Source organism: Benincasa hispida, chromosome 11 (genome assembly GCF_027475165.1).
Source record: "Benincasa hispida cultivar pf3 chromosome 11, pf3_genome.v1.1, whole genome shotgun sequence".
NCBI classification, from domain to species: Eukaryota; Viridiplantae; Streptophyta; class Magnoliopsida; order Cucurbitales; family Cucurbitaceae; genus Benincasa; species Benincasa hispida.
The window spans coordinates 6803514-6829717 of record NC_143488.1 but is presented as its reverse complement, the minus strand read 5'-3'; the positions used below and the strand labels follow the sequence as shown (position 1 = coordinate 6829717).

The 26204-nt window shown below is 32.9% G+C and overlaps 4 protein-coding genes across 7 annotated transcripts; 2 read left to right on the top strand and 2 right to left on the bottom strand.

The window, feature by feature from the left end:
* The first annotated feature begins 1314 nt into the window (after nt 1-1314).
* Nucleotides 1315-3096, top strand: LOC120069197 (small ribosomal subunit protein uS15-like). Its single transcript, XM_039020882.2, has 5 exons — nt 1315-1553; nt 1637-1709; nt 1803-1941; nt 2086-2272; nt 2822-3096. The coding sequence occupies exons 1-5, from the start codon at nt 1531-1533 to the stop codon at nt 2853-2855; spliced, it is 456 nt and encodes a 151-aa protein (XP_038876810.1). The 5' UTR covers nt 1315-1530; the 3' UTR covers nt 2856-3096.
* Nucleotides 3097-6797: 3701 nt separating this feature from the next.
* Nucleotides 6798-10605, bottom strand: GAE5 (UDP-D-glucuronate 4-epimerase 5). Its single transcript, XM_039020886.2, has one exon. The coding sequence runs from the start codon at nt 10603-10605 to the stop codon at nt 9283-9285; it is 1323 nt and encodes a 440-aa protein (XP_038876814.1). The 3' UTR covers nt 6798-9282.
* Nucleotides 6935-11510, top strand: LOC120069203 (zinc finger (C2H2 type) family protein). Of its 2 annotated transcripts, XR_016524428.1 has the most exons (3): nt 6935-8052; nt 8908-10991; nt 11092-11510. XR_016524428.1 is itself a non-coding variant. In XM_039020887.2 (2 exons), exon 1 carries the CDS (start codon nt 6935-6937, stop codon nt 8036-8038), a length of 1104 nt encoding a protein of 367 aa, XP_038876815.1. In that variant the 3' UTR covers nt 8039-8052; nt 8838-9394. The 2 variants fall into 2 exon arrangements, 1 of the variants encoding a protein (XP_038876815.1); XM_039020887.2 differs by lacking the exon at nt 11092-11510 and having other exon boundaries at nt 8838-9394.
* Nucleotides 11511-18995: 7485 nt separating this feature from the next.
* LOC120069237 (uncharacterized) lies at nt 18996-24942 on the bottom strand. 3 transcript variants are annotated; one of them, XM_039020949.2, is made up of 3 exons: nt 24686-24942; nt 19585-21333; nt 18996-19390 (listed from the first exon to the last, which is right to left on the bottom strand). In XM_039020949.2, the coding sequence occupies exons 2-3, from the start codon at nt 21245-21247 to the stop codon at nt 19032-19034; spliced, it is 2022 nt and encodes a 673-aa protein (XP_038876877.1). In that variant the 5' UTR covers nt 21248-21333; nt 24686-24942; the 3' UTR covers nt 18996-19031. The 3 variants fall into 3 exon arrangements, with proteins under 3 accessions (XP_038876877.1, XP_038876878.1, XP_090163768.1); XM_039020950.2 differs by having other exon boundaries at nt 19585-21250; nt 24686-24877; XM_090307642.1 differs by having other exon boundaries at nt 19585-21347; nt 24686-24871.
* Between the last annotated feature and the right edge of the window lie 1262 nt (nt 24943-26204).

Below are 26204 nucleotides of genomic sequence, written 5' to 3'. Positions count from 1 at the left end.
AGTTAATTACTAGAAAACTAATATACAAAATATGAATTGGGTAAACAGAAAACAAAAAGATTTAGATAAACTGAATTTGTAACAAAAATTAGACTAAATGAAAAATAGCTGGATAAAACGAGATTTGATAATAAAAGATAAATTTAAAGAGATATTAGGGGAGATAAATCATAAAAGATTAATTAAAAAAAATCTTTAGGAGATAAATTATGAAGAAAAGTAGGTCGGATTTTACCGAATCAGTTTGATTAAAATTTGATAACAGAAGCTTCAACGATTACATTGTATATATAACTTCGATTTCCAATCAATTTGCTAAAATTCTTACTGATTTTTGATTTTGCTAAATATCTAAATAAAACTTGAAAAGTTTTATATTCTTCACCGACTCTAGAAAAGAAGAAGAATGGAAATATGCAGAAAGATGGAATAAATTGAACAAATCTAAACAAATTCGATACTAAAAAAAAAATACATTTTGGAGGAAAATCAAGAAGTTTTTGTTTATTGTGATTAATTTACAAAATAATTATATATAATCTAACTTGATAATGAAAAAGAAGCTTAACTCGTAAAATCATATAAAAAAAAAGCAAAATAAGAAAACCGACTACTTATTTGTTTGTCAACAAGACATATTTCTACTAAGATACTGATAAAACAAAGTATATATAATATATTTTAAAATGATATAATACAATAATAAAATGATAAGTGATAAAAAACTGAAAAATGGAGAAATTTGAATGAAATATACATTTAGTTTAATTAGAATATGAATAAAATACATCACTAAGAATCATCCAGAATCAAATGTGTTAATAAGAATTTAAAATAATAAAAAATTAATAAGATAACAACACATTTGAAGATTCAACCGGAATTAGATGTGATAATGAGAATTTAAAATAATAAAAAATTTATAAGATAATGTAAAACTATGAATTAGAATTTAAATGAAGAAATAAAAATCAAATATGGATTCTTTTGAATGAATTTTGAAGAGTGGTTAATAAGATAACGTAAAGATAAAAATCAGAAAAGTAGTTATATAAAATCAAATAACCGTCAGACTCATTTACACCTTATTTTTAATAGAATTGATATCCGACGTTTATTCATTCACAATATATTTTTAATTAGAATTGATTCATGATATATCAATTAAACTATATTCAATATTTTTTATGGATGATCCAGGACAAATTCGATATTATAAAATTCGATCTCAGTACACGTTTTATTAAAAATCTTATTATTCTCAAATTTGCCAGAAATCTAAACCATCGAATTTTGCTATTTTATCAAATTTTCGGAAAAAAGAAACAAAATGGATTAAACATGATACGTCGTCGTTTGAAGTGTAAGCCCACAAGGGATAAACTTTGCAAATCACAACTATAAAACTGTAAAAGAAGGCCCATCTTAGCAAAGCTAGGGTTTTCTGTAAGGCTCGTCGATTACCAGTTGAGGCCATTGCCAATTTCTGAAGCAGAGAGAGCTTTCGAATCTCCTCCATAGTCGTCTACAATGGGTCGTATGCATAGCAGAGGGTCAGTTCATCTTCTTCTCTCTTTCCCATCTTCTTATTCATCCGATTCAATAACTCAATCCTTCCTCTCATCTACGATTGCAGAAAAGGTATTTCGGCTTCAGCATTGCCGTACAAGAGGACTCCACCGACTTGGCTCAAGATTTCTACTCAAGATGTAAGTCCCTTTTACCTGAAATAGTTAAGCTGCGACTTACTTTGATTGGAACGAACAGTTCTGGAATGTGTGTTGTGTGTTTGTGTTGATTAGGTTGAGGAAAACATCTGTAAGTTCGCGAAGAAGGGTTTGACTCCATCTCAGATCGGTGTCATTCTTCGTGATTCTCATGGTATTGCTCAGGTTAAGAGCGTTACTGGCAACAAGATCTTGCGCATTCTTAAAGCTCATGGTATTTGTTCCTCTTGTTTCTCAATTCGAAATTTTATGTTATATGAACTGAATATAGGAGAAGAGTGTTTAGTTTAAGCTTTTAGCTGTAGTGGTAATTGAATTTGTGTTTTTTGATGGTTGTGATTTGGATTACTTCCAAAAGGGCTTGCTCCGGAGATTCCTGAGGATCTTTACCATTTGATTAAGAAGGCTGTCTCGATTAGAAAGCATTTGGAAAGGAACAGGAAGGACAAAGACTCAAAGTTCAGGTTGATTCTTGTGGAGAGCAGGATTCACCGTCTAGCCCGCTACTACAAGAAGACCAAGAAGCTCCCACCTGTTTGGAAATAGTAAGTGGTCACTTATCTAATTCTTTGTAGTTTATTTTGTTATCTATGTTAGCTGGTGATTGTTTTAAGCCATTGTTGTTACTAATTATTAGGGTGGTTTAAGTTTCCTCTCTTCATGCAAAGTATTGTATTGCTTAGACTTTGATTAATAACGGTTTGGTTTTTTATTTTTAGTTTTTGAAAATTAAGCCTACAAACATCTCTTTCACCTCTAAATTTCTTGCTTCTTGCTTTGATATCTATTTATTCAGCATATAAACACCTCTTTCACCTCAGTTTTTAAATTTTTTTCTTGTTTTTGGAATTTGGCTAAGAATTCAACTCATATACTTAAGAAATATGCTAATCATAGGAAGAAATTGAGAGGAAATAAGCTTAAAATTTAAAAACCAAAGACGAAAAACTAAATGGTTAACAGAATCACATTAAAGGAATTGTACTTTTCACTGCATTTGTTATTTGAAGCTTAGTTCTTTTATATTCAGTAACTTCCTACTATCATCCTTCCTCCTCGGTGATTGATTGGTTGGATTTTTCTTTTTGTTTCAGCGAGTCAACTACTGCTAGCACACTTGTTGCCTGATTTTGTCGACTGCTGCACTTATGGGCGATTCAGCTCTTTTCATTTACTCTATTCGATGTAAGGTATTTCCATTATGTGGTTCTAGATTAGACATTGAATGGTTCCATGGTATCACAGAAACATAATGCTAAATTTTAGTCATTCTCATAATGATTTTGTAGTTTGTTCCCCGTCTAATTTGGACATGATAGTTTTTCTGTGTTAATTATAATTGATATTCCTCTGAGCTCAATATTGAAAATGTGGTCTCTGCTGAAGCATTTTGCACCATATTTCCCCTGCATAAGTATGCTAATTGGCGTACTTAAATTTCAAGCTTAGTGGGATTTTATTTTATTTTATTTTTTTTAAAAAATTGTGTCTATAACTTAATAGTTCCGATCCCATGGTAAAGAAAGATGATTCATAACTATAACTACATCGGGCTATATATGATATACTAGTTTTTGATTTATCAAACATCGGGCTTTGTGGGATCGGGTGCCTTATGCTATAACTACACTGCACCTCTTCTTGTACTTGTCTGTCATGTGGGAGGGCATATCTTCTGCAGAGCGTGCATTCGGTTTATGTTGTGATTAGGGGTGTTCTTGAGGTTCTCGGAAAGGATGTTCTCTTCTAAATAAGCTTGTTCCTGACGTGTGTTGAGACATTCATTCAGGTTCCCCGTACTCTCCTCCAGATGAGGTGAACCAGTTAAGGCAGTACGGTAAGTTGTAGTCTGGATCCACAAGTGCGTAAAAGTGTTTATAAACACTTGAAAAGTTAATCCGAAGAGGTCCTTAGTTAACTACTACTTAAATAAGACCTATTTAAGCTTTATAATTTGCAACTTGAGTTAGAAGTGTTTTTAAGCAGGTTATCATCACATGATAATGAGTAATATAGTAGAAAAGTAGAAACTACGGCTGAGACAGTAGTATCTTTTTCATTATTGTTATTTGCATTATTGCAATGGCTGATACATATTTTAGTAAATTTGCATCGATTTAAATTTTTAGCCCCTGAAATTTCACTTTATTTGAGCTAAAAAACATGTTTATTTTACTTGGGTTGATATATTTTTAAGTTACATATGTTATTCATATCTTTTAAGGTTTCAAATTGCATGTAAAAATTTTAGAATATTTGGTCATTCTTTATAATGATTTTGAAATCAAGACAATTCATCGAATGTCAACATGAATAAGTGTATTAACTTATATCCTATAAGCTTTTGGTTGAAGAATCCCGTGTATATTTATTTATTCATTTATTTATTATATGCACATTTAATGAATCACAGAATTGTCCAATCTTTCGCATCGATGGAATCTAATTTTGTACAAAACTTGAATCCATTTAAATTTATGTTTTTTTTAATTGAGATTTTTACTTTTTTTTTTTTAAAAAAAATTAAAATTAGTGAGTAAATTGACATAGAAACGAACATAAGTTGCAACACTCGTCAAAATCTGTGAAATGATGAAATTGCAATTTGTGGCAAAGTTCAATATATATTTTTTAAAATCAAAAGTTGGAGTTCATTAATTGTTTTTTGGTTATCTTATTTTTAAAAATACTTCACAACTAGTGTATAATTTTTAATGGGTTAAGGTTAACCTTTATGTCAATCTATTGTATTAAAGGACTAATCGATGTAAAAGTCGAATACCATATATTGCATAATGATATATATATATCCAATCATGAATGTAAGTAGAGTGAATATTAGCTTTTTTTCTTTTGTTTCTTAGATAATTTTCAATTTGATTTTTTACATTATAGAACTCTCAAAAGTTACTCTTGATATATTAAAGGTCCTTGATTAAGTTACTTTCTATTTTTTTTAAATTTATTATTATTTTTATTTTTATTTTTGTTATGGCTAAAGGTATGTTTTGTTCTCTAACATAGATTTGGAAGTTTCAAATTTCTTCTCTTAAATGACATTTCTTTCAGAAGCTTTTTGACTGATTGAAGGAAGAAAAAAAAAAAAAACTCAAAACATTACAAACTTCATTTGAAACTTTTGAAAGTTAAGTGTATTTTTGAAACTTTTATAATATTTTGAAGCTCTTTATATTTTCCATTTAAAACTAATGATAAGGGTATCTTTAAGCTCATTTTGGAAGTTTAGAAGTATTATTGAAACTTTTGAAATTTCAGAGTCATTTTTGACATAAAATATAAAGTTTATGGGTAATTTTTATAATTTAGCCTATATAGATACTATTGTAAGAGCAAAATGAAATTACTTTTTTTTAATAGAAAAGTGACAGGTTTTAAGTTTTTGAGCAACTATCAATTTATATTCTAAACATTGAAAATTGTATCAATTTATCCTATATAATATATCAACTCAAGTACTTTGTTAATGATTTGTAGTTATTTTTTCTTACTTTATTCCATCTATGATCAAACTCAAACTCGACTAAGTAAAATAAAAGAAAATGAATCAATGAAAATCACTCAAATTCAATTGAAACTTGCTACTATCTAATTGATATCCATATTTCTCTCTAATTTATATTTTTTTTAGGTCAAAGCATAGGGGAAACAGCTTGACAAACCTACGAACCCAACATCCCATCGAGTAGGAGAGGGAGGAAATAATATGGAAAATCATCTTTCTAGGACAAAGAGTAACCTCGAGAAGTTGTCAAAATTGCAAAAGTATGAACAACTTTGTTCTCCTCCTGAGGATCATGTCAAAAGCGCACAATGTTAACAAAATCCTTTACAATAATAATGTTCTCAATGAAAGTCCTGATTTCAATAAAAGAAACATGCTCCCTCGTGAGGAGCTTAATAACTTCCAGAACATCAAAATCGATCTCAACCGGAGGTTTGTGCCATCCCATTGCAATTCTAAAGCTTTGCCACCCCCTAACATAACTTCATCTTCAAAGCACACTCTTTGATTTACATTAAGTCATAAACACATGTAAAATTATACTTATTTTCTTGAAAGATAAAAGTAAACATTACGGGGCCGTTTGTTTTGCAGGCATCCTGGATTTCTATGGAGTGGGCATTTAGATTAGTATGTTTGTTTCGTGGTATTGTGTGATGCTCCGACATCTGAAGATTCTCAAATATCCTAGAATGTCCAGATGGAGGGCATCTGGAGAGTTTTGGATGTCCTCCTGAAACATGAGTTTTCCAAATTTTTGAGTTGAGGACATTCACACAGCCAGCCATGTATATCATATATTTTTCTTGAGAAAAATAACATATAAAAATAATATAAATTAAATTAATTTTAAAAGAAATTCAAATTGATAAAAACAAATATGTTATATAAGTTCAAATTAAATCAAATTAATTATAAAGTAATAGTCGTAAGGGCATTCTTGGAACTTAATGTAAATTTAAGATATTCCCCAGTAGAAATTCTACTAAATAAATACCTAATATATATAATTCTAGGCATCTAAGATTTCGGTTATTTACGGTTATTTGTTTATATATATATATAATGAGATTTTAATTATAGCTTAATAACTATTATTTCACGAATGTTCTAAGATTTAGGTAATTAGGTTTAAGCAATATTTTAAGACATTTTTAACATTTGGATAGATTCTCTCATATTTTAATTTCACAACATTTCTTTTTAAAAAATGTCATTTTTAAATTTTATTATTAATTATATAAAGATTTCATTTTTTGAAATATCATTAATTATATTAATTTTCATCGATAAAATTTTGAAACATTTAATTTCTTCTTTCTTATTAACATCATTTTCAAATTTCAACAATGGTGTAATAAGAGGTTATACGTTAGAAAACCCTTTTTAGTAGCAATATGTTGTATGTAAAAAAAAGCCACGTAAAAGTAGCCCAAACTTTGTTTGAAATTGGGCTTCTTCTAATTTGGGCACTCGATTAATCCACCGATCTGCTTCCTTAGCGCCGCCCTACAAAGCCCCCGCCACCGCTCACCTCCGAGATTCCCGCCGTCAAGGCCCTACCGGCCGATTCTTCTGCTACTCACTCTTCTATTCTAGAGGTTAGTTCCATCTCTTCTTCACGTTTCTCCTCCGTTCATCCATTTCCGCTCATCCTCCGAATATGTAAAATGAGTTTCTCGCCATGATAGCGTTGATTAGATTTCGGAATTTATCATACAAATTCCGAAACGAAACTGATTTAGTCAGATGTTTTCATTCCGGAACGAATCTGAAATCCAATTCTCCGGACTCTTCCTTCTCTACCGTTGCTATTTTCTGGGATTTGGATAATAAACCACCGAAATCGTTACCGCCTTACGAAGCCGCTGTTAAGCTCAAGGCTGCAGCAGCTTCTTTCGGCGCGGTTCGATACATGGTGGCATATGCGAATCGGCATGCGTTTAGCTATGTGCCGCAAGTTGTTAGAGAGCGGAGAAGAGAGAGGAAGATGCTTAATCAATTGGAGAGAAAGGGCGTGATTAAATCGATCGAGCCGTATCTGTGTCGTGTCTGTGGGAGGAATTTTTATACGAATGAGAAGTTAGTGAATCATTTTAAGCAAATTCATGAGAGTGAGCATAAGAAGAGGTTGAATCAGATTGAATCTGCGAAGGGTAGTAGAAGAGTGAAGTTGCTTGCTAAGTATTCGATGAAAATACAGAAGTATAAGAATGCTGCTAGGGATGTTTTGACTCCAAAAGTGGGATATGGTTTAGCAGATGAGTTGAAGAGGGCAGGGTTTTTTGTGAAGACTGTGTCGGATAAGCCTGAAGCCGCTGATGTAGAATTGAGAAACGACATGGTTGAGATTATGGATAGGAGAAGAGCAGAGTGTCTGGTTCTTGTATCAGATGATTCTGATTTTGTGAATGTTTTGATGGAGGCCAAGTTAAGATGTCTCAGGACAGTTGTTGTAGGGGATCTCAATGATGGGCCATTGAAGAGAAATGCTGATACTGGGTTTTCTTGGAAGGAAATTTTAATGGGGAAGGCTAAGAAGCAGGCTGTTTCTGTTGCGGGAAAATGGAAGGATCGGGATGTTTTGAAGAGATTGGAATGGACATACAAACCTCAGTTGGAGAAGGAAGTGTTTGGTTTGGATGATGTGGGCGCGGGTGAAGATGATGAAGAAGGTTCTGATGATGGGGGACTTTGTGAGAATATGCAAAATGATGACAGGGGTGCTTGGTGGGATCTCAACTCTGATGCTGAAACTGAAACTGTTTCGTCCCCGTCATGGAAATGACTTAACTGTAGCATGTATCCTTGGTTTGTGATTCGTGTTCTCTCTATAATTTATACAAGTTATGGTTCAAATTCCCTTGTGTTGAAGGCTTCTTTCTATTCTGTAACTTTTGAATTGAAGACATGGGTGATATGGTTCAGTTATAATCTATAAATGAGTTCATAATAGAAATCAAATGATAGATTGGATTTGTATATATGCGAATATATGGTTTGCATTTGATAATAATAAAAAAATAGGCTTTGCATAAGCAGACTCCTTTCAAGCATATTTCTACCAAAAATAGTTCTACCAATACCATAGCCTGTTGCTTCATCTTTAGTTGAATACTACCCTAGAACTTATTGTTGGACATTGTTTTGAGCGGTTTGAGATAGAATTTTAGAATTATGTAAAGTGTTTTCCAACCTGTTAAATATCCTTTAACAAATTTTAGGATTTTGTTTGATAGTCGAAAGTAATTTTAAAAATTCAAAGAGGCCTGAAAACTTGTAGGGATTTGGGAACCATTATTAGATATCATCCAAACCCATTTTTGGTTAAAGAAATTGAAAACTAATGGTATGCTATTCATAAAGTTTGGCCAGGAAACAACAAACGTTGAAGAAGATAGGTTGAAATCTTTGCCTACTCAGTAGAAATCTTAGACCATTCATGTTACGGATTCTTCACAATCAAAGAAACAGACTTCCCAAAATCTTGTTTGTAACTTCCATGACATGTTTATTCAAAGTTCGGAGTGAATTATATGCATATGAGATGTAATGGCTGAACTTGTTTTCGATTGCCTGAGATACAGTGGCATGAAGTTTTCGAGAATTGTTACGAGTTCAGAAACATGGACAAGTACATCCTCAACTTGACTATAGAACTGAATGGCTAACCAGAACTGGCTAGAGCTTTAATATGTATTGCCGTAAACAGAAGCCATTTCATATATTGGTACCTATTCAAGATGATAAGTGAAGTCCACCAACCGGCCAGCATGTTTCATTTCTCTCAGTCATGAATTGTAAGCCTCAACAGAATATAGTCCTTAGGAAAAATACAGAAAAAGAACAGAACCAATGAAGCAACATGTGGGACAGCTATGAAAAGAGGCTTCTAGTCCTGCTGACGAAGAGCAAAAACCAAATCTAATGCAGGAGGAGGTGCTGCTTCTTTGAAAGCACGATATGACTAAAAAAATGCAGCAAACTATCAAAGATTGATGATCAGTGGACACGAACAACATTGTGAAGAATCTAAATGTTAGAGAAAGCCCGGGCAATTCTGTTCTTGGAACCAGAATAATAATCCTGGTACCAATTCACAAACTTCTCCAGTCCGGTTCTGAGATTGGTAGTCGGCCTGTAACCAAACTCCTTATGAGCCAAACTTATGTTGGCATGAGTGAACTTAACATCTCCATTTCTGGGCATTGGCAGAAGTTTCTTCTTTGCCTTAACTTTCAACAGCTTCTCTAGTATGGAAACAAGCTCACTCACTGGTACTGGTGATGTGTTTCCCAGATTGAAAATCCTCAACTGTGCAGGCTTCTTCTTCTTCCCACCACTCCCTGTACTCTTCTTAGCAGTATCCAGAGCCCCTAAACACCCTTTCACTATATCATCAATGTAAGTAAAATCTCTAGCAACTGTACCATGATCGGGAGCTTCATAGATTGTTATTGGCCTTCGTTTAAGAATATCTTTAGTGAAGAAGAAATACGCCATGTCAGGGCGACCCCAAGGTCCATAAACAGTAAAGAATCTCAGACCAGTGATTGAAAGCCCGTAAATATGATTGTAAGTATGAGCTATCTCCTCTCCGGCCTTCTTTGTAGCAGCATAAAGACTAGCTGGTTGATCAGTTCGATCCTTTTCTGAAAAGGGTATCTTAGAATTCAATCCATAGACTGAGCTAGAAGATGCCCAAACAATGGCGGGCTGTGGCTTTGCTGACTTACAGGCTTCCAGAAGGTTTACAAACCCAGCAATATTGCTGTGCACATAAGAACCTGGGTTCTGCATTGCGTACCTGACTCCAGCCTGAGCCGCAAGGTGCATAACATGGGTGAAAGCCACAACATCGAAGAGCTTACGAAGCAGTTCTGAATCGTTAATGTCTCCTTCTACAACAAACACAGCAGCGTGATCAAGAAGCTTCCGCCGAGCTCTTTTAAGCTGTGGATCGTAGTAGTCATTGAAGTTATCGAGTCCAAGAACCCCATCGCCTCGTCGTTTCAGGGCGATGGAAACATGGGTTCCGACGAAGCCAGCGGCGCCGGTGACGAGGACGGTGAGGCCAGAGTCAGTTTGAGCAGAGCGGCTGACCTTTTTCTCCCAATTATGGCCACCCCAAGAGTCCCCACCAAGGGCTCGGCGAGGTGCGGCGGAGGATGAAGGAGGGGAGAGGACGAAAAAACAGATAATGAAAATCAAGAACAAGAAAGACCATAGAGTCAGCCTGGAAATGGCGGAATGAACCCTCAACCGGTGAATGTACGGCTGCGATTTCTCCGTCTTGAACTTCCCCGGCGTTGATGGTAAGTGATCGATGTGGGAAATGGTCTTCTGTTGTGACATTGGCCAAAATGAAAACGTCTTCAATCTCAAATTGGGAGTTGGGGTTGGAAATTTATGGTGTAGAAACTAGAAAGTGTTTGGCTGGTGAGAAAACAAAAGGGGTTTGTGGGATTTCAGAATGAAAGGTGGGTTTTCATCGCCATTATCAATTGGGTTGGTTCTTCCTGGAAGTGGAAGATTTGATTTGGGTGTTGGTGGGGGAAAAAGAAAGGCAAAGGAAAAAGGAAAAAAAGAAGGAGAAAAGGGGGAGTGAATGAGAAGGAAAGGGTTGGAATAGTGACGATAGAAACAAACCGTGGAGGCTTATTTGACTTATTGACCAACTGCTTGACTTTTTCAATTGAAGGGTGTGGATTTTTCTTAGATTCAAAATCTATCCCATTAAGGTAACACTGCCTCACTCTTTGCAATTTCCCATGTATTTTCCATTCGCCCTCTATGGTAATTTTGGTTTCATTAGGTTTAAACATGGTGGCTTGTCATTAGGTAATTTTGAAGTCAGGAGAAATGGTCTCACGAGGGATTTTGAAGTCTTGTGCGTGGGTTCTTCGTGAATCTCAGGACTTTCCTATCTGCGTCCGGTAGCTTCTCAAGACTTTAAAAGGGGAGACTATTTGAGTTGGCTTAACTTCCCTCCTCAAGTTAATAGGGCAGTGCACCTTTGATTGTGGAGTCAGATTTGACAAATATCATTGGAACCCTTAACGAGATTAGTCGATCTATTCGAAACCAAGAATGTGATTTCTTTTGTTTCTTGCAAGTGTTCATGTAATTTTGTTGTTCACTCTCTAGCATATTTGTAGATCTTTTTTATTTCTTCCAAGGAGAAAGATCTTGCTACCTATTGGGAGGTCGATTATCTATGGTGGTTCCTCTATTCTTAATGAGAAACTTGCGTGTTGTTAGTGTTGTTTGTTAATGAAGTTCTTTTTCAATTATTTTTTTTTTTAAAAAAACTAACTTTTACCCTTGAACTTTCTTACATATTAGAGTCAAATTAAGAATTTGATTTTGTACTCTTCAATGTTAAAACTTTTAATGTTTTAAAAAATGTTAGAACTTTTAAAATCCAATTGAATGTCTATTATAATTCATCAGTTTGTCCAAAAATTTAATCATAGCATTATCTTTTCTTAAGCCCCATCAGTACACGTCTTTGTAATTTATTGGACACATGTGGAATTATTTCTTTTTAATAATGATACTTGTACTAAAAGACTAACATTTGAAAATATTTTTTTAAATAATGATTCTTGTAATAAAAGCTTAACATTTGGAAATTTTGCACCATTTATTATTCTGAAGTTGAATTCAATAAAATTGAGTTTAAATTATAAATTTAATCTTTAAACTTTGTCTTTTTAACTTTAAAATTTACGCATGTAGTTTATGCATATTTGCAAGATTTATTATCAACCCTACAATTATCTCTCTTTAAAAAATATTATACCTTGACATTTCAATTTTAATTATTGTATTTTCAAAAAATTTTAATTTTTATAGAAATTAGTTAAATAGCCACAATAATTTTCATGCAACGAAATACATGTGAATATTGAACCATATACAAAATGCTAATAGTTAACAAAAAGTTTGTACTAAAAATAAATGAAAAACAATTTTTTTTTTCTAAAAAACAATAAACTAGATTCAAACATCTATAAAAAAAATATAGAGATTAAAATTGAAGAATTTTCAAACTATAGAGATCAAAATGATATTTTAAATAAGAGGAAAAAGCATGTATAGAGAGTGACTATTAGAAGGATTTTAGTTCAAATGGTGTATAGGAAAGAAATGATATCAATCTAAAAATTAGAGGAATTATAGACAAGTACAAGTATATTAGGCTCCTATTTCTTTTGTATTCCATTCACATTAACTTCATAGTTAGGTTTATCTAGGGATGTTTATTTTCTCCATAAAAATTCGCAGTTACCTATGTTTCGCCCGTTTAGGTGGGGAATGGGATAGGGAATGGTGAAAAAAAAAAATTCTTTCAAAAGCTAAACACCCCTAATTATAGATTGTCATTTTATAGGGAATTTTTCTATAGAGCATGGGTGAGGATAAAACATGGTGATTAGGTCTGCAAGAGAATGCCTAAGTTATGGGTATTTAGTTATGTTATTCAATCTTAGCCGAGGCTTAAATTTGGAAGCATGACCTCCCTTCATATATCATGATTTGCATGGGATTAACCAAACAATGATAAACATGTTATATTTGGGACTTGGGACAAGGATAGGACTTCTCCTCATTCTAGGTCCATGCCTTGTTATATATAATCTTTAAATTTAAGTTCCTATTGTTCAATCTATATCTATGGCTTAGCTCTTCAGAACACGATTACTCGATCATCCCTTTAGGCCTTCTATAACCTATATTGTATCAGCATATCCTTGATTTGGATTCGACACAAGCTAAAGTTGATCTTTCCATCAATTTTCTTCATGTTAATTTACTTGATTCATAAAGCTCGACATACATACTTGATTCCTAGAAATTTTGCAAATGGTAAACAACCCAGATTATCCATCGTATCATAACTCATTTCAAGAAATATTTTTTTACGTGGAAGTTTCAGAAAATTCTGCAATAATAAAGTGTTAAAGTTAGAAACATGTAGCGGAAGAAAAACGAATCATTAAGCATTCTAATTCATTAATTTTGGCTTTGAATTAAGCATGCTCATAAACTATCAAGAGAGTTTCATGATATACCTTTGAAGAAACACTTGAATCACGATTCCAGTTGCAAATCTTCTCCAAATTGGCTTGTGAACCACCACAAGGGCTTCCCTACTATCTTCTAGGTGTCTTGGATTGAGTTGTGGGACTCAAAATAAGTTTGAATTGAGAGAACAAGGAGGAGAGATTCTGGTTTTTCCAGCTGAAAATCTATCTTCAACCTTTGAAGTTTTTCAGCTTATTCCACCCAAATGCATGCTCAATTCCACTCAGATTCTTCAGTATATATTACGTGACAATCATGTAAGAACCATTGCTGCATGAATTGTAGCTCATGCTTGGATTAATGACTGAATTTGGAGAGTGGAAAGTGTGTAAATTTCTAGGTTGGAAAGTGGAAAATCCCACTTTTTGGGATTTTTTCATTTTTCATTTCTTTTTTAATTTTTGATTTTCAAAATTAATTTTCTTTTCAAAAATGAAAATTTATTATTAATTTTACACAATTAATTCAATAATTAATTTATCTAATAAAATTAATAATAAATAATTAATTTATCTAATAAAATTAATCATAAATAAATAATTAAACAATTTAATTAATTCTAATTAATTTAATATCAAATATTAAATTAATTTATTACCAATTTCACTTTCATGAATTTAATATTTAAATATTAATTGATTCTCCAATTTCGTTTACTTCCAAAATTAAATGCGTAATTATATCACATATAATTACTAATTCCCTTAATTCTAATTTGAATGTTTCAAATCAACTTATCACACTATTGTAAGGCCAAACCATTTGTGAGCTAGTAGGGGACCTCGTGGACCTACAGATCATGGATTCCAACGATCTGAGATTAATTGGCTAATTAGCCCCCATTCGTTAACTACTGGGTCACTCCTCTAAAGCCTAGAGTTACACTCCCCCATTGTAGATATATTGTGTCCACTTGATATAATCATGCTTAGTAAATTAACCTTTCACAAATTGTTCGTAATAACGGTTAGATCAAATGACTATTTTACCCCCAAGATTACCTCTTGTTTCTTAAGTCCCACTGATCCTCTAATGAACAATTGGTTTGCGATCCGATCATCAAACTGAGTCCCTTTCGGACTAATGAGAGGGTAGAGCCCCTTGTTCAAGATCTGGAGTCAGCACTTAGAGGAAACAACCTCTCTACTATCCCTAAAAGAGGGTAAGAGTGAATTCTATCTTGCACCCTATGTTCCCAGCTATCTACTTCGTCTTGCCTCTGAAATGGGAGGCTTATTGAGCCGGCGTTGTTGAGCCACACCCATGCAAATCTAAAGACAATCCCGAATAAACAGGAGTTCATAGTTAGCTCAGGATTTAGGTCAAGTTACCTAGGTCATCGCTTTGAAAGAATCAGTCCTAAGCAGTAAACAACGTTATAAAGTAAGAGTGACTTATTTCGTGATCCGATCTTGTATAAACTCATTGCACATAACGCCCCCAATCCTCATGTCATTACATGTACGAATTAGGATCACTTTGTAGCAGTTTACAACTCCTTGTAACAACTACAAAGTGGGCTGCATCCAATAGTGTTACCAGAATAAGACACCCAACCTTATTCATATACTATTGACCATTTTGACTATTTACTCGAACCCGATCCACTTTTATGTCTCCACATAAAGTTTAAGTATTCATGTAATAGTCATGGATCTTTTAGTTTATTGGTTTTATTTCTAAAACGAAATAAGCAATTTATATATTCAATAACAATTTATTAAGTTTTCAGAATAAGTTTAATGTTTACAAACCACGAGTGTTAGGACATAAAACCTAATATAAAGCATATTCATAATCCAAGAAACTACAAACTTAAAACTCTAATACACTTATCGGCAAAAATCCTCCACTTTTATAGCTAGAATAAGAAAAAAAAAAATCTTAAAAGAAAATAATAAGAATAAGAAACACAAGAATTTACATAGAGAACTCAAAATTCAAAACTCAAAACTCAAAAGAAAATTATCTATAAAAAAAAAATTTACTATGCAAAAAATTATTATTATTATTATTATTATTGAAAAGATATAAAAAACAATTATAATCACATATACATCATTTATCACTATAATCTCAATTACACAATAACACTCTCTTAAAACTTATGAACCATTCACACCACTCTTTTCACTCTTAGATCAGAATACAAAAGAGAAATTAAACTAGAGTTAGTGCACCTAAAGTAAATATATCTTCCACAATTCTTTTAGGTTATTTTTAATTTTTTTTTAGATATTTTAAATATCTCAATTTTTATAAGAAATATATTAAAAATTCTGTGTTGAGTTATTTTGTTAGCAAATTGTTTTAAAATTTACTTAAACTTGCCATTTGAAATAACTGAATTTTGTTGATAGACAAGATAAGTTGTATAGGTCAATTAACATCTCAGTTGCACAAATGTCCAAATATGTTAATAATTAATCGATAATTCTTAACTTTTAGAAAGAACGTTTATAGGTCTCAAAATTTTAAAAAGCATCTAATAAATTTATGAACTTTCAATATTATATATCCAATATATTTTCACCATGTTTAGAGTATATATATTTTTTCCAAATTCACGAATAAATTAGATACAAAATTTAATGTTTAAGATTCTATTAAACACAAAATTTAATTTATGTCTAATTAACCAATTCATTTTTTTAAATGCCAGACGTGTAAAAAAGCGTATTAAATATAAAATAGAAAGTTTATGAATTTGTATATATAGACAAAATTAAAAATTTAGGAATCTATCTGTACAAACCTATTAATCACAAATTTGAAAATAATTTAAGACGAATAAACTTATAATTTAACCTCCATTTTTTTAAAAATGTATGAAGAAAGAACTTGATTGAGAAAATGTAATAGTAAAATTGAGAATATAAAATAAATAATAAATAATAAAGATCAAACATGTATAAAAAGAGGGCACCTTTTGCTCCTTTGTGGGTGGAAATGGTGATAATTATAGAGACTTGGAAAGAAGGCAAAAGGGCATGAGAATATGGGAAAGTTATCTTGTTTCCTAATTTAAGTTAGGGTTGTCTTAGTTGTTGATTATTATTATTATAGACAAGAGCCAAAAAAAAAAAAAAAAATAAATAAATAAAAAAAAAAAAGAAGAAGAAGAAGGAAAAAGAAAAAACACACCACCCACAAAATTGCTTTCATCATCACAACAAAATTGGAAGAATGGGAAAAAGGGTATTTAAGGAAATAAGACACATTTGATGATAAACTTTTTGTCCTCTTCTTTTTTATTTTTTTAATTAAAAACCAGACTCTAAACTTTCATAAACGTAACAATTTAGTTTTTGAATTTTCAATTATGTAATAATTTAGTCACTCTTATAGAAATTAATGTTAAGATTTAATGAGATTTCTTGCCTAAATAAATCGATAAACTAATTAGAGACTCAATTTTTTATAAAATATAAAGTCTACATTATAAATTAATAAAAATTGACATCCACTTTAAAAATTGATTTATGTTAGAGACTAAATTGTTATGAATTAAAAAATACAAGGATTGAATTATTACATATGAAATTTCAGGGACTAAATTATAACAAAATTGAAAGTATAGAGACTAAATCATTACAAACCAAAGTTCAAAGGCTAAATTGTTACTTTTATGAAAATTTAGGGACCAAATACATTTTTTAACTTTTTTTTTGTAAACTTGAACATAGTATACAAAATTATTACATTGACAAAAATAGTTAAGTTCGAATATCCACTTTTATAATTATTGAACTAAAAAATAAATAAAAAGAAAATATTACTTTTGGTCCCTAAGATTTATCTTAGGTTGTATTTGAATTCCATAGATCATGTTTGATAACTATTTTATTTTTTGCTTTTGTTTTTGAAAATAAGTCTATGAACACTACTTCCACCTCCAAATTTCTTCTTTTATTATCCACTTTTCACCAATAGTTCAACTAAGCAAGCCAAATTTTGAGAACTAAAAAAAAGTAGCTTTCAAAAAGTTGTTTTTGTTTTTGAAATTTGGCTAAGAACTCAACCATTATATTTAAGAAAGATGCAAATCATTGTAAGAAATGTAAATTAAATAAGCTTAGTTTCCAAAAACAAAAACATAAAACTAAATGGTTACCAAACATGGTCTTAGTTTTTAAATTTGATATTTTAGGTCATGTTTGGTAACTATTTAGTTTTTGGTTTTTATTTTTGAAAACTAAATCTATTTCATTCATATTTCATACAATGATTTGCATATTTCTTATTTACAATGGTTGAATTCTTAGCCAAAATTCCAAAAACAATAACAACTTTTTGAAGTTATTTTTTTTAGTTATCAAAATTTGGCTTTATCTTTTAAACCATTGTTGAAAAATAGATAACAAAAAAAGAAATTTGGAGGTAAAAATAGTATTCATAAATTTAATCTTCAAAAATAAAAATAAAAAATAAAATAGATATCAATCAGGGCGCTAGCTTTTTATGTTTAAGATAATCTTGTTTTTTAGTCCCATCGTCAACAATTTTGGTCCTTACATCAATTTTTTTATTATGTAGTCTTGACTAGACATATTTTTACTTTTAAGCTAAAATGGCATAAATTTAACAATAATAATATTTTGTGACATTATTTTAATAATAATATGTTAACAGTTTTTACACTAAAGTAAAAAGTAAATGTTTCTTTAACCATGTTTATCGTTTGAGCAATGTTCTGGTCCATTCGTCGGCTTCCAAGATGTTGATGGAGCAATCTTCTCTTCTGGTCTCTTTATCCTTTTTGAGTCTCTTGTTTCTCTTGATGTAATTATGTAGTTGTACTACAATAAATATCACATACAATAACATTAAAAAAAAAATGCTATTATAGACTTTTTATAACGTTTTCAAAAAATACATTTTTTAGTCTTTGAATTTATTAAAATAAGTACATTTGGTCCCTAAATTTTCAAAATATATTTGTAGTCTTCAAGCTTTTAAGAATATGTTTAAAAGATCTCTAAAGTACTTTATTATTATTATTTTACATAATTATATGACATTTTAAATTAAAAAATAAAGTTTAAAAGTTAATTTGAGAGAGAATAGCTAATTTTTTAAAATTTTATTTCTAATTTAAAATAATAAAAAAATTACTACATGAACCTTTTACACCTATTTTTAAATACTCAGAGGCTATAAAGATACATTTTGAAAACTTAAGTATACACCGGGACCAAAATGTATGTTATGAAAACTCATTAACCAAACACATATTCTTTAAAACTCAAAGACTAAAAAGACAACTTTCAATATTTCTCTATAGTTTTTGAAATTTAACTAAGATTTTCATAGCATTTTTAGAAAATTGCCCATCTTTGGAATCACAAGAGTCAGTTCTAAATACAGTGAGTAAAATTTTTAAGGTTTCAAGTAATTAACTAATTACATTTGTAATTTGACTTAAAATCTAAAGGGGTCAAACTCTTATAAAATCCAATAAAGACAACATCCCACTTAATTTTTTTTTTTTTCTAAAAAAAATTGAGATCAGATTGTACCCCTCTATACATGATCAAAGAACTTGTGTCCTCTAATTTACATATCAAATTTAAGTTTGAGTTAAATACTAATTGACTTCTCTTTGATATACATGAACCCTTGAATGCAATATTTGGAGATGATATGCAATCAGGTGAATCAACTATCTGTTCCAGATTGCCTTGAAAATATTAAGGGCTGCCTCTACATTCAAGAGGCAGATTATCCAACCATGAATCATCTAAAACATGAGCTGAGGTTTCGAACTCGGTAGGCCATTCTAAACTCACATCTATATCATCAAATACGACGGGTTTATATTTACCATCCCGAGTCAAACAAATGTGTTGCAACCAAAGATTGCACTGTACAAACACTAAATCATTCAACTTTTCTTGTTCGGCTCTACTACGCTTCTTCGAATGTAAGGTTTCGAACGTGCTCCAGTTCCATCTACTGCACCCATAAGAACTACAGGGTTGGTTTAGTATTCGTATTGCCGCTCTCTGGAGTGTGGGGATTTCGTAACCGTACCCAGACCACCAATCACCTGAGGATGCAATATAGAAAATGAAAATGAAAAAACAAAAGTACCATAGTAGGCCAATGGAATCCTTGAGCAGCCATGTAAAATTTATAGAAAATGGGTTCATTCAAATGCTTCTACACCCACATTTCATAGTTTGTAAAGGATTTTTTTTTTCTTTTTTTAAAGGATCGAGCATAGCTCAATGGATATCATACCTGGGGCATTTATAGTTCTCCCCAAGATAGCAAAGTCAGTACCAAGAGCACCTTGTCCATTTACATAAGCAGGATGTTCTCTAGTGATCTCCATTTTATCTTTATCAGTCGTTGCCATCTTCAACATGGCTTCCTGAAATCCGTTTCTGATTCTCAGATCAATCTTGAAGTTTGGATTGTAAAAAACAGACGGGTTAAGGAATGCTGCTGCTGTGTGCAACGTTGTGTGAAGCTGCAAATTCCATCTCCGGTCGATTGTCTCCCAAATAGGCACATATTTATCCTCAATGCCATTGTAATATGTTTTTATTTCAACCTTTGCCCTCTCTATTCCTTCAAATATATAGCCCATGGCAGGCATGTCTCCATCAACAATTCTCAGAATTCTTATAAGTGGTTCAGTAATGTTGACAGCTTCTTGTGCATCCTTCCAAAATCTATCCAAATACAGCAAGGAAATAATTGCCTGTGCATCAGGCCGCCTGCTATAAATTGAGGACAGCCACTCGGAATGAGCAAACATGTGTTTGAGATTGTCCTCAAAAATCACAATGGACCTCAAGGAGAGAAAATTAGTCACAAATCTAGTAATTCTCGGCCTGATCAATTCCTTCCCACTGGTGAATTTTCGCATTGTATTCAAAATCGATGCATGACTATAAATGTAGCGGGTGATGATCTTTGCCTCCTCCAATACTGTACCGACCCACTCGATTTTACTTATGTCCTCCAACATCTGATTAACACAGTAAGAAACACATGGAGACCAAAATAAGGAAGTGTACTTGGTCATGAGAAGCCTTCCAGCATAGACATAACTGGCAGTAGCATCTGTAATAACTTGGACAACATTCTCCACTCCAACCTCGAGGACGATGGTCTCAAGCAAGTCGGACAGGTAAGTCGCATCATCTTCATGACCCGATATATCGACTGACTTCAGAAACAGCATTCCTTTAGAACACGTAATAGAAATGACTAGAAATGATTTGGTGCGTCCATCTGACCAGCTATCACACAGGATAGTGCAGCCTGTTTCTTTCCATTCATCTCCATACTTTTTGTAAGAATTATGTATGTCACCTTTCACTTTATCCAAAAGAGTAGATTTTAATTTCTCATAACTTGGTGCTTTGTATCCTACTCCATATTCTGCTATTGCATTCACCATTTCCTGATAATACAAGGACTTAGCAGCACTGAAAGGAATAGAATTATGGAAGAAAAAGATGGCAACTTTTTTATCAGTCTCATCCTTCTTCTGCTTTTGCACATCATCAATTGGCGGTTGTGCACTTGGTGAAGGGCACGGAAACGTCGATGGGCAGTTGCTTTCATTCTGACCACTGGATCCATGATGGATACCACCACTAGCTGAGGAGCTATGTTGCTGTCCATTTGTTGCAGTTTCCATATCCACCTTTGGTTTCTTAGGTGCTTTCTGTTTCTTAGGAGTGCTTAATATACCTTGAATATGGTCTCGAACATCGGTCGGAACTTCAGCACATGGAACTATATCTTTGTTTTTAATTTGAGCCAAATGAAATTTCATCCTGTATACACCTCCACTGAATTCCCGCTGACAATAATTACAGCGAACCTTCTGTCGTGTTGCATCAACAAGGACACAATGTTCCCAGCAAGCATCCCTTCCTCGAACCATTGTCTGTAGGAAGTATCACAATCTGTTAAGCTATGATTTAGTAGAATGCCTTTACCATTGCAGAAGGTATACAATATTCTGTGCCCCTAGAATATAAATACTGCAGTAGGTCAGAAGTATGATAACAGTAAAATGAGGAAAAATAACACATAGAAGAGATAGATGAGAAGACATTTAAAATTTAATGGGGAGAGAGAGAGAGAGAGGAGGAAATTAATAAGTGGTACGTAAGCTAGGCAGTTTTAAGCCCAAAGCTCACTAAGAGTGATACTCGTGCACACAAAAGGTAGTCTTACAATCATCTTCTCTGGCCCTTAGTTATTTGGTTATATCCAGAAGTTAAGTCAAGCAAGGAAAGAATTGTGGCTCCCTTTAATTCATCTAAGAGCTCCTTGATTACGATGATAGAAAATTTTGAACTTTGAAGGACCAATATCCTGACATGCTGAAAATTAATGCGAAAAGCCAAATTCCAACTTTTTTAACTAGTGAAATAGGAGCGGAAAAGGGACTAGCATGTTGGTAATTTAGCATCCCTATATAGTCGGTCGGATGCTAATTGGGGATGTGTCTGTGATTGTTTTTTTTTTTTTAAATTTTTCCAGATAGAAAGTCAAGCTTCCGTTATAAGTTAAGAATGAAAGAAAGAAGGCATACAAAAAGACTTATCCAACAAAAAGAGGTAAACAAGAAGTGTGCCTGCAAATAGTTAAATTTGGTGATCTATGCTTCTCTTTCTAGGGTGGCAAACCTTGGGTATAAAAATGACTTGCTCTTCCTCTTCAGAAGAAAGGGTAAGCTTGCCTCACTTCACAAGATAATCTTCATCATTGGTGCCTGATATTTTAAGCTGCAGTATCCCTAAAATGATATCAATGTCCCCTAAATCCAATGATAAAATTCATCAGCAAGGGACAAAGGTAGAACCTTGAAGTAACAGAACCATTCCTTTACAAATTCATTTTCCTTCCACAAAAATTTCCATAACTTGAAACCTCAGAGACTTCAATATTTAATTTTTTATCCCATGGCTGGGAGATAAAAATCGTGCTGCTTCACAATTTCTTCTAGATAAGAAAATCCAGCCATGGGTTAAAATTTTAGCTACTTCACGACGGATTAGGACCAGTGCCTCACTTTGCTATATTACTGTGTCATAAGAACAATGACAAAATTGAGGGACATCTTTACTTCGTTCACGGCATCAGTTTCAATTTCAAGCTCTATCTCTTCCCATTCAATATCATTGTCATGTACAAGCAGGACTTTCAACGGATACAAATAGAGAAGATGACCTCAATCACTACTCCATATACAACTATCTCCCTTTCTAATTCACAATAGTTCTCTCTTTACAACCCCTCCCTTACTCTAAATAGAACAATCTCTCTTATCCAACTAAAGCTTCACTATTGCATTTCCTTGCATAATAAGTATTTATAATGGGAGGTCTAACAAATTTTCAAGAACGACCAAAACTTGACTGGAGAAAATATCAAAGACCTCTGCCCTTCTATCCCAGGATTGAAGGAAAATGAGATTGAAAGAGGAAGATATGGTTGAAAAGAATAAGATAAGACCTAGCAAGAACTAGAAAAGCTGTCTTTGGACTTCAAAGTTCAAAGTGATCTAGACTTAAAGCTTATTTGAATGACTTACCCAGTGTTTTAAAAAGGGTTTTAAGTGTTAGACAGTGGTTTTAAAGACTTGGAAAGTCACTCTAAACAGGAACTTAAAAAAAGCCTGCCTTCCAGAGTTACAAAATTTCTGGAATCCAAAAATCTGAAAATTTTCTACTTAAATTTTTTATTAAAAAAATCATGTTTTTTTTTTTTTTAGATTCCATCATTCATTAGACAGTGGTGATTGATACATCTTCAAGATAGCTGATGAGAGATCCATTGCTAAAATCTTTAGCCTTTACAGAACCAAAAAAATCGCAATGACTAAAGAGAGTCACTTGAATAGTCAGTTGATCAAAATAAATACAATGAAGATCAACTCAAAGTTCTACTAGTACTTAACTTCTAGAAATTTTGAAGCATATCAGATGCACCTTCAGGTGGGAAGACAGACTATTTGACGACTGCAGAGCCAGAATCAAAGTAACTCTATTGTTTATTATGATGAACATACTTGATCAAAGACCATCTATGGACTACCTGATGACTTTAAATCAACTGAAGACCAAGGTCCACAACTATAACATTTCCATGTTGCAGGCAGTTGACAAATGGTGAACATTCTTAATGGACACAGCAGAAAGAATCTAACCTTGATTTTCTAAACTTTCAAGACTTCATCTAATTCTTCTTCATGGCAAGCCAATATAAAGGTCTTAAGGTCCTCATCCTCATTCACTCAAAATACATTCAGATGTTATTCTCACTCAAGGCTCTTTTCCATCTCTCTTTTAAATATTATATTCTTATCTTTTGTGAAGAGTCTTTCCAACTCTTTCCTACTACTTACTTTTGTTCAGGTTTTCTAAAGTAGGCATCACCTACATCTAAAGATTCCAAAAGTCCCTTTTTTTTTAAAAAAAAAAAATCATTCAAGTTAATAGTTAATTTGAACAAGAGATCTTGTACAACTGTGTTCTTGAGTTTTCAAAGTTTTGCATTCAAGTTATCACAAACTTGTCTGAGAACAGTCTTACACTTCAGTTTGTGTTGAGCCTCCACATTACCTTACAATGTAGAAAATCCAGCATATACATTTCAACAATGACATGCCCCTACACTGATGCAGCCCAAAGAGCCTAAAACAAACCTGAGCTGTTATGATTAACGGGAAAAGTTTTTTCACTTTTACTTTCTAAGGCAGATCAATCATTTGACACTAAAAACACAAAGAATAAGCACAGAAAAAGTAGAAAAATGAAATCCTCATTCTTTCAGGTGAAAAAGTGAATCTAGTATGAAGGAAATGTTCCAAATCCAAAGCATCCCAATCCATTCATGTACTGAAAATACCACATAACTACTATGTTCTCACATCAGAACTTCTGCAGTTACTAATTCTATTCATAAAACATTAGAAATACCAAAATCCACACAGCAAACAACATCTATCCACTATTCACAAATCCAGTTTGTTTGTGTAAACACCATTTACTTAAGTTAATGTTCTCATCCCTTTTCCATTTCTCATCCCTTTCCCATTTTCTGACAGATTCAGAATCTGAAAGTGACTTCAACTACAACTCATTTGCTTACGGTAAGCTCTAAATTAAAACATGCAACTAAGCTTTAATTTATCAACTCATGCTAATTACTACCATCTTTAGAAACAGCTAAGACAATGAATTATTCCAAAAATTAGCTTCATAGAAACAGAATTCCATGAGAATTAAGCTTCCAAAGACTACTGAAAACAATATTTATAAAAAGTTGCTGAGAGAGAGTAATGCGTTGAAGAGTTCAACAGTGAGAGTACCTGGGGAGACAGAATTAGTAAGAAGGAGAAGATCTGAAATAGAAGTTTAGTATCATCGGAAGGTCCGAAGTTGGAAGGATGAGATTCCGGCCGCCGGGACTCCGGGAAGAAAGTGACGGCCGATTGGAGGAAAGGGAAAGGAGCCGAGTAATTGAAATACAACGGCGATAAATTAGTTGACTGCTTGCTTTGTCGAGCGAGGAGGAAACGCGGAATTCGCCATCATTTTTCTCCGTCACGTGATCAGCACGTGGTTTTCGTGTGTCATTTTTGGGTGAAATTTTCCATTTTTCTATTTGAAAAGTTTAAATGTATTATAAATATTATGATAATAAATATTCATTAGATGCTAGTCCATTGACCATGTTATTTAAGAAAAAAGTCAGCCCAAAGACAAGTCAACAACACAATTAGCAAAAATAAGTCCAAGTGTTCAACCAGTTATACAACAGGAGCCATGTTAGACTAATTCCAGAAGATTCTGATTATTAATATTCTATTTTTATGAATATTTTTGTGTACCAATTATTGTATGAGAGGGGTAATATTTGTTATTCTTTTCCTTCAATTGTTTGCCTTAATTTAAGGCGCCCTTTGTATAAATTAGTCGTAAGGCTATTATCTCTGTGAGAAAGAAATACAAAATTGCTTGTCCATTTTTCTTATTTTGGTATTAGAGAATCATGGCTAATGCCTCTCGCAACTCATCATCTGGGACACCCAATTTCAGCAGCCCTCCACTCAACCAACTATTGAATCAGATCACCACAATCAAATTAGATCGAGGGAACTTTCTCCTCTGGAAGAATTTGACCCTCCCTATCCTTCGTGGATACAGAATTGAAGGCTACCTCCTAGGAAAAATTGTTTGTCCTCCTATGTTCCTCAGACGTAACACAACCAGCGCAAGTGGAACAACCACCACTGAAGCCTCAAATCTCAAACCGAAGGAAGCAACACCACAAATTTACTAGCAGAAGAAGTTTTAAATCCTGCCTATGAAACCTGACTTATTGTTGATCAGCTACTCCTGGGATGACACTATAATTCAATGACACTGGAAGTAACTACATAGTCATGGGATATGCATGATCAAAAGACTTGTGGGATGCAATCCAAGAACTCTTTGGGATTCAATCTCGGGCAGAGGAAGACTACCTTTGCCAAACTTTTCAGCAGACAAGAAAAGGTAATGCTAGTATGTTTTAGTATTTACGACAAATGAAACTTCATTATGATAATCTAGGTCAAGTTGGAAGTCATGTTCCAACAAGAGCTTTAATCTCACAAGTTCTCCTCGAACTTGATGAAGATTACAATGCCATTGTAGCTACTCTTTAAGGCAAGCCAGACATCACCTAGTTGCAAATGCATTATGAGTTACTGCCATATGTAAAGCGCCTGGAAGCTCAAAATGCTCAAAGAGCAGGAGCTGCGAACAATGCCCCATCAGTTAACATGGTCAGTAGTAGACCTACATCAAATCATTAGGTACAACCCCACGGTCGTTGTGGTAATC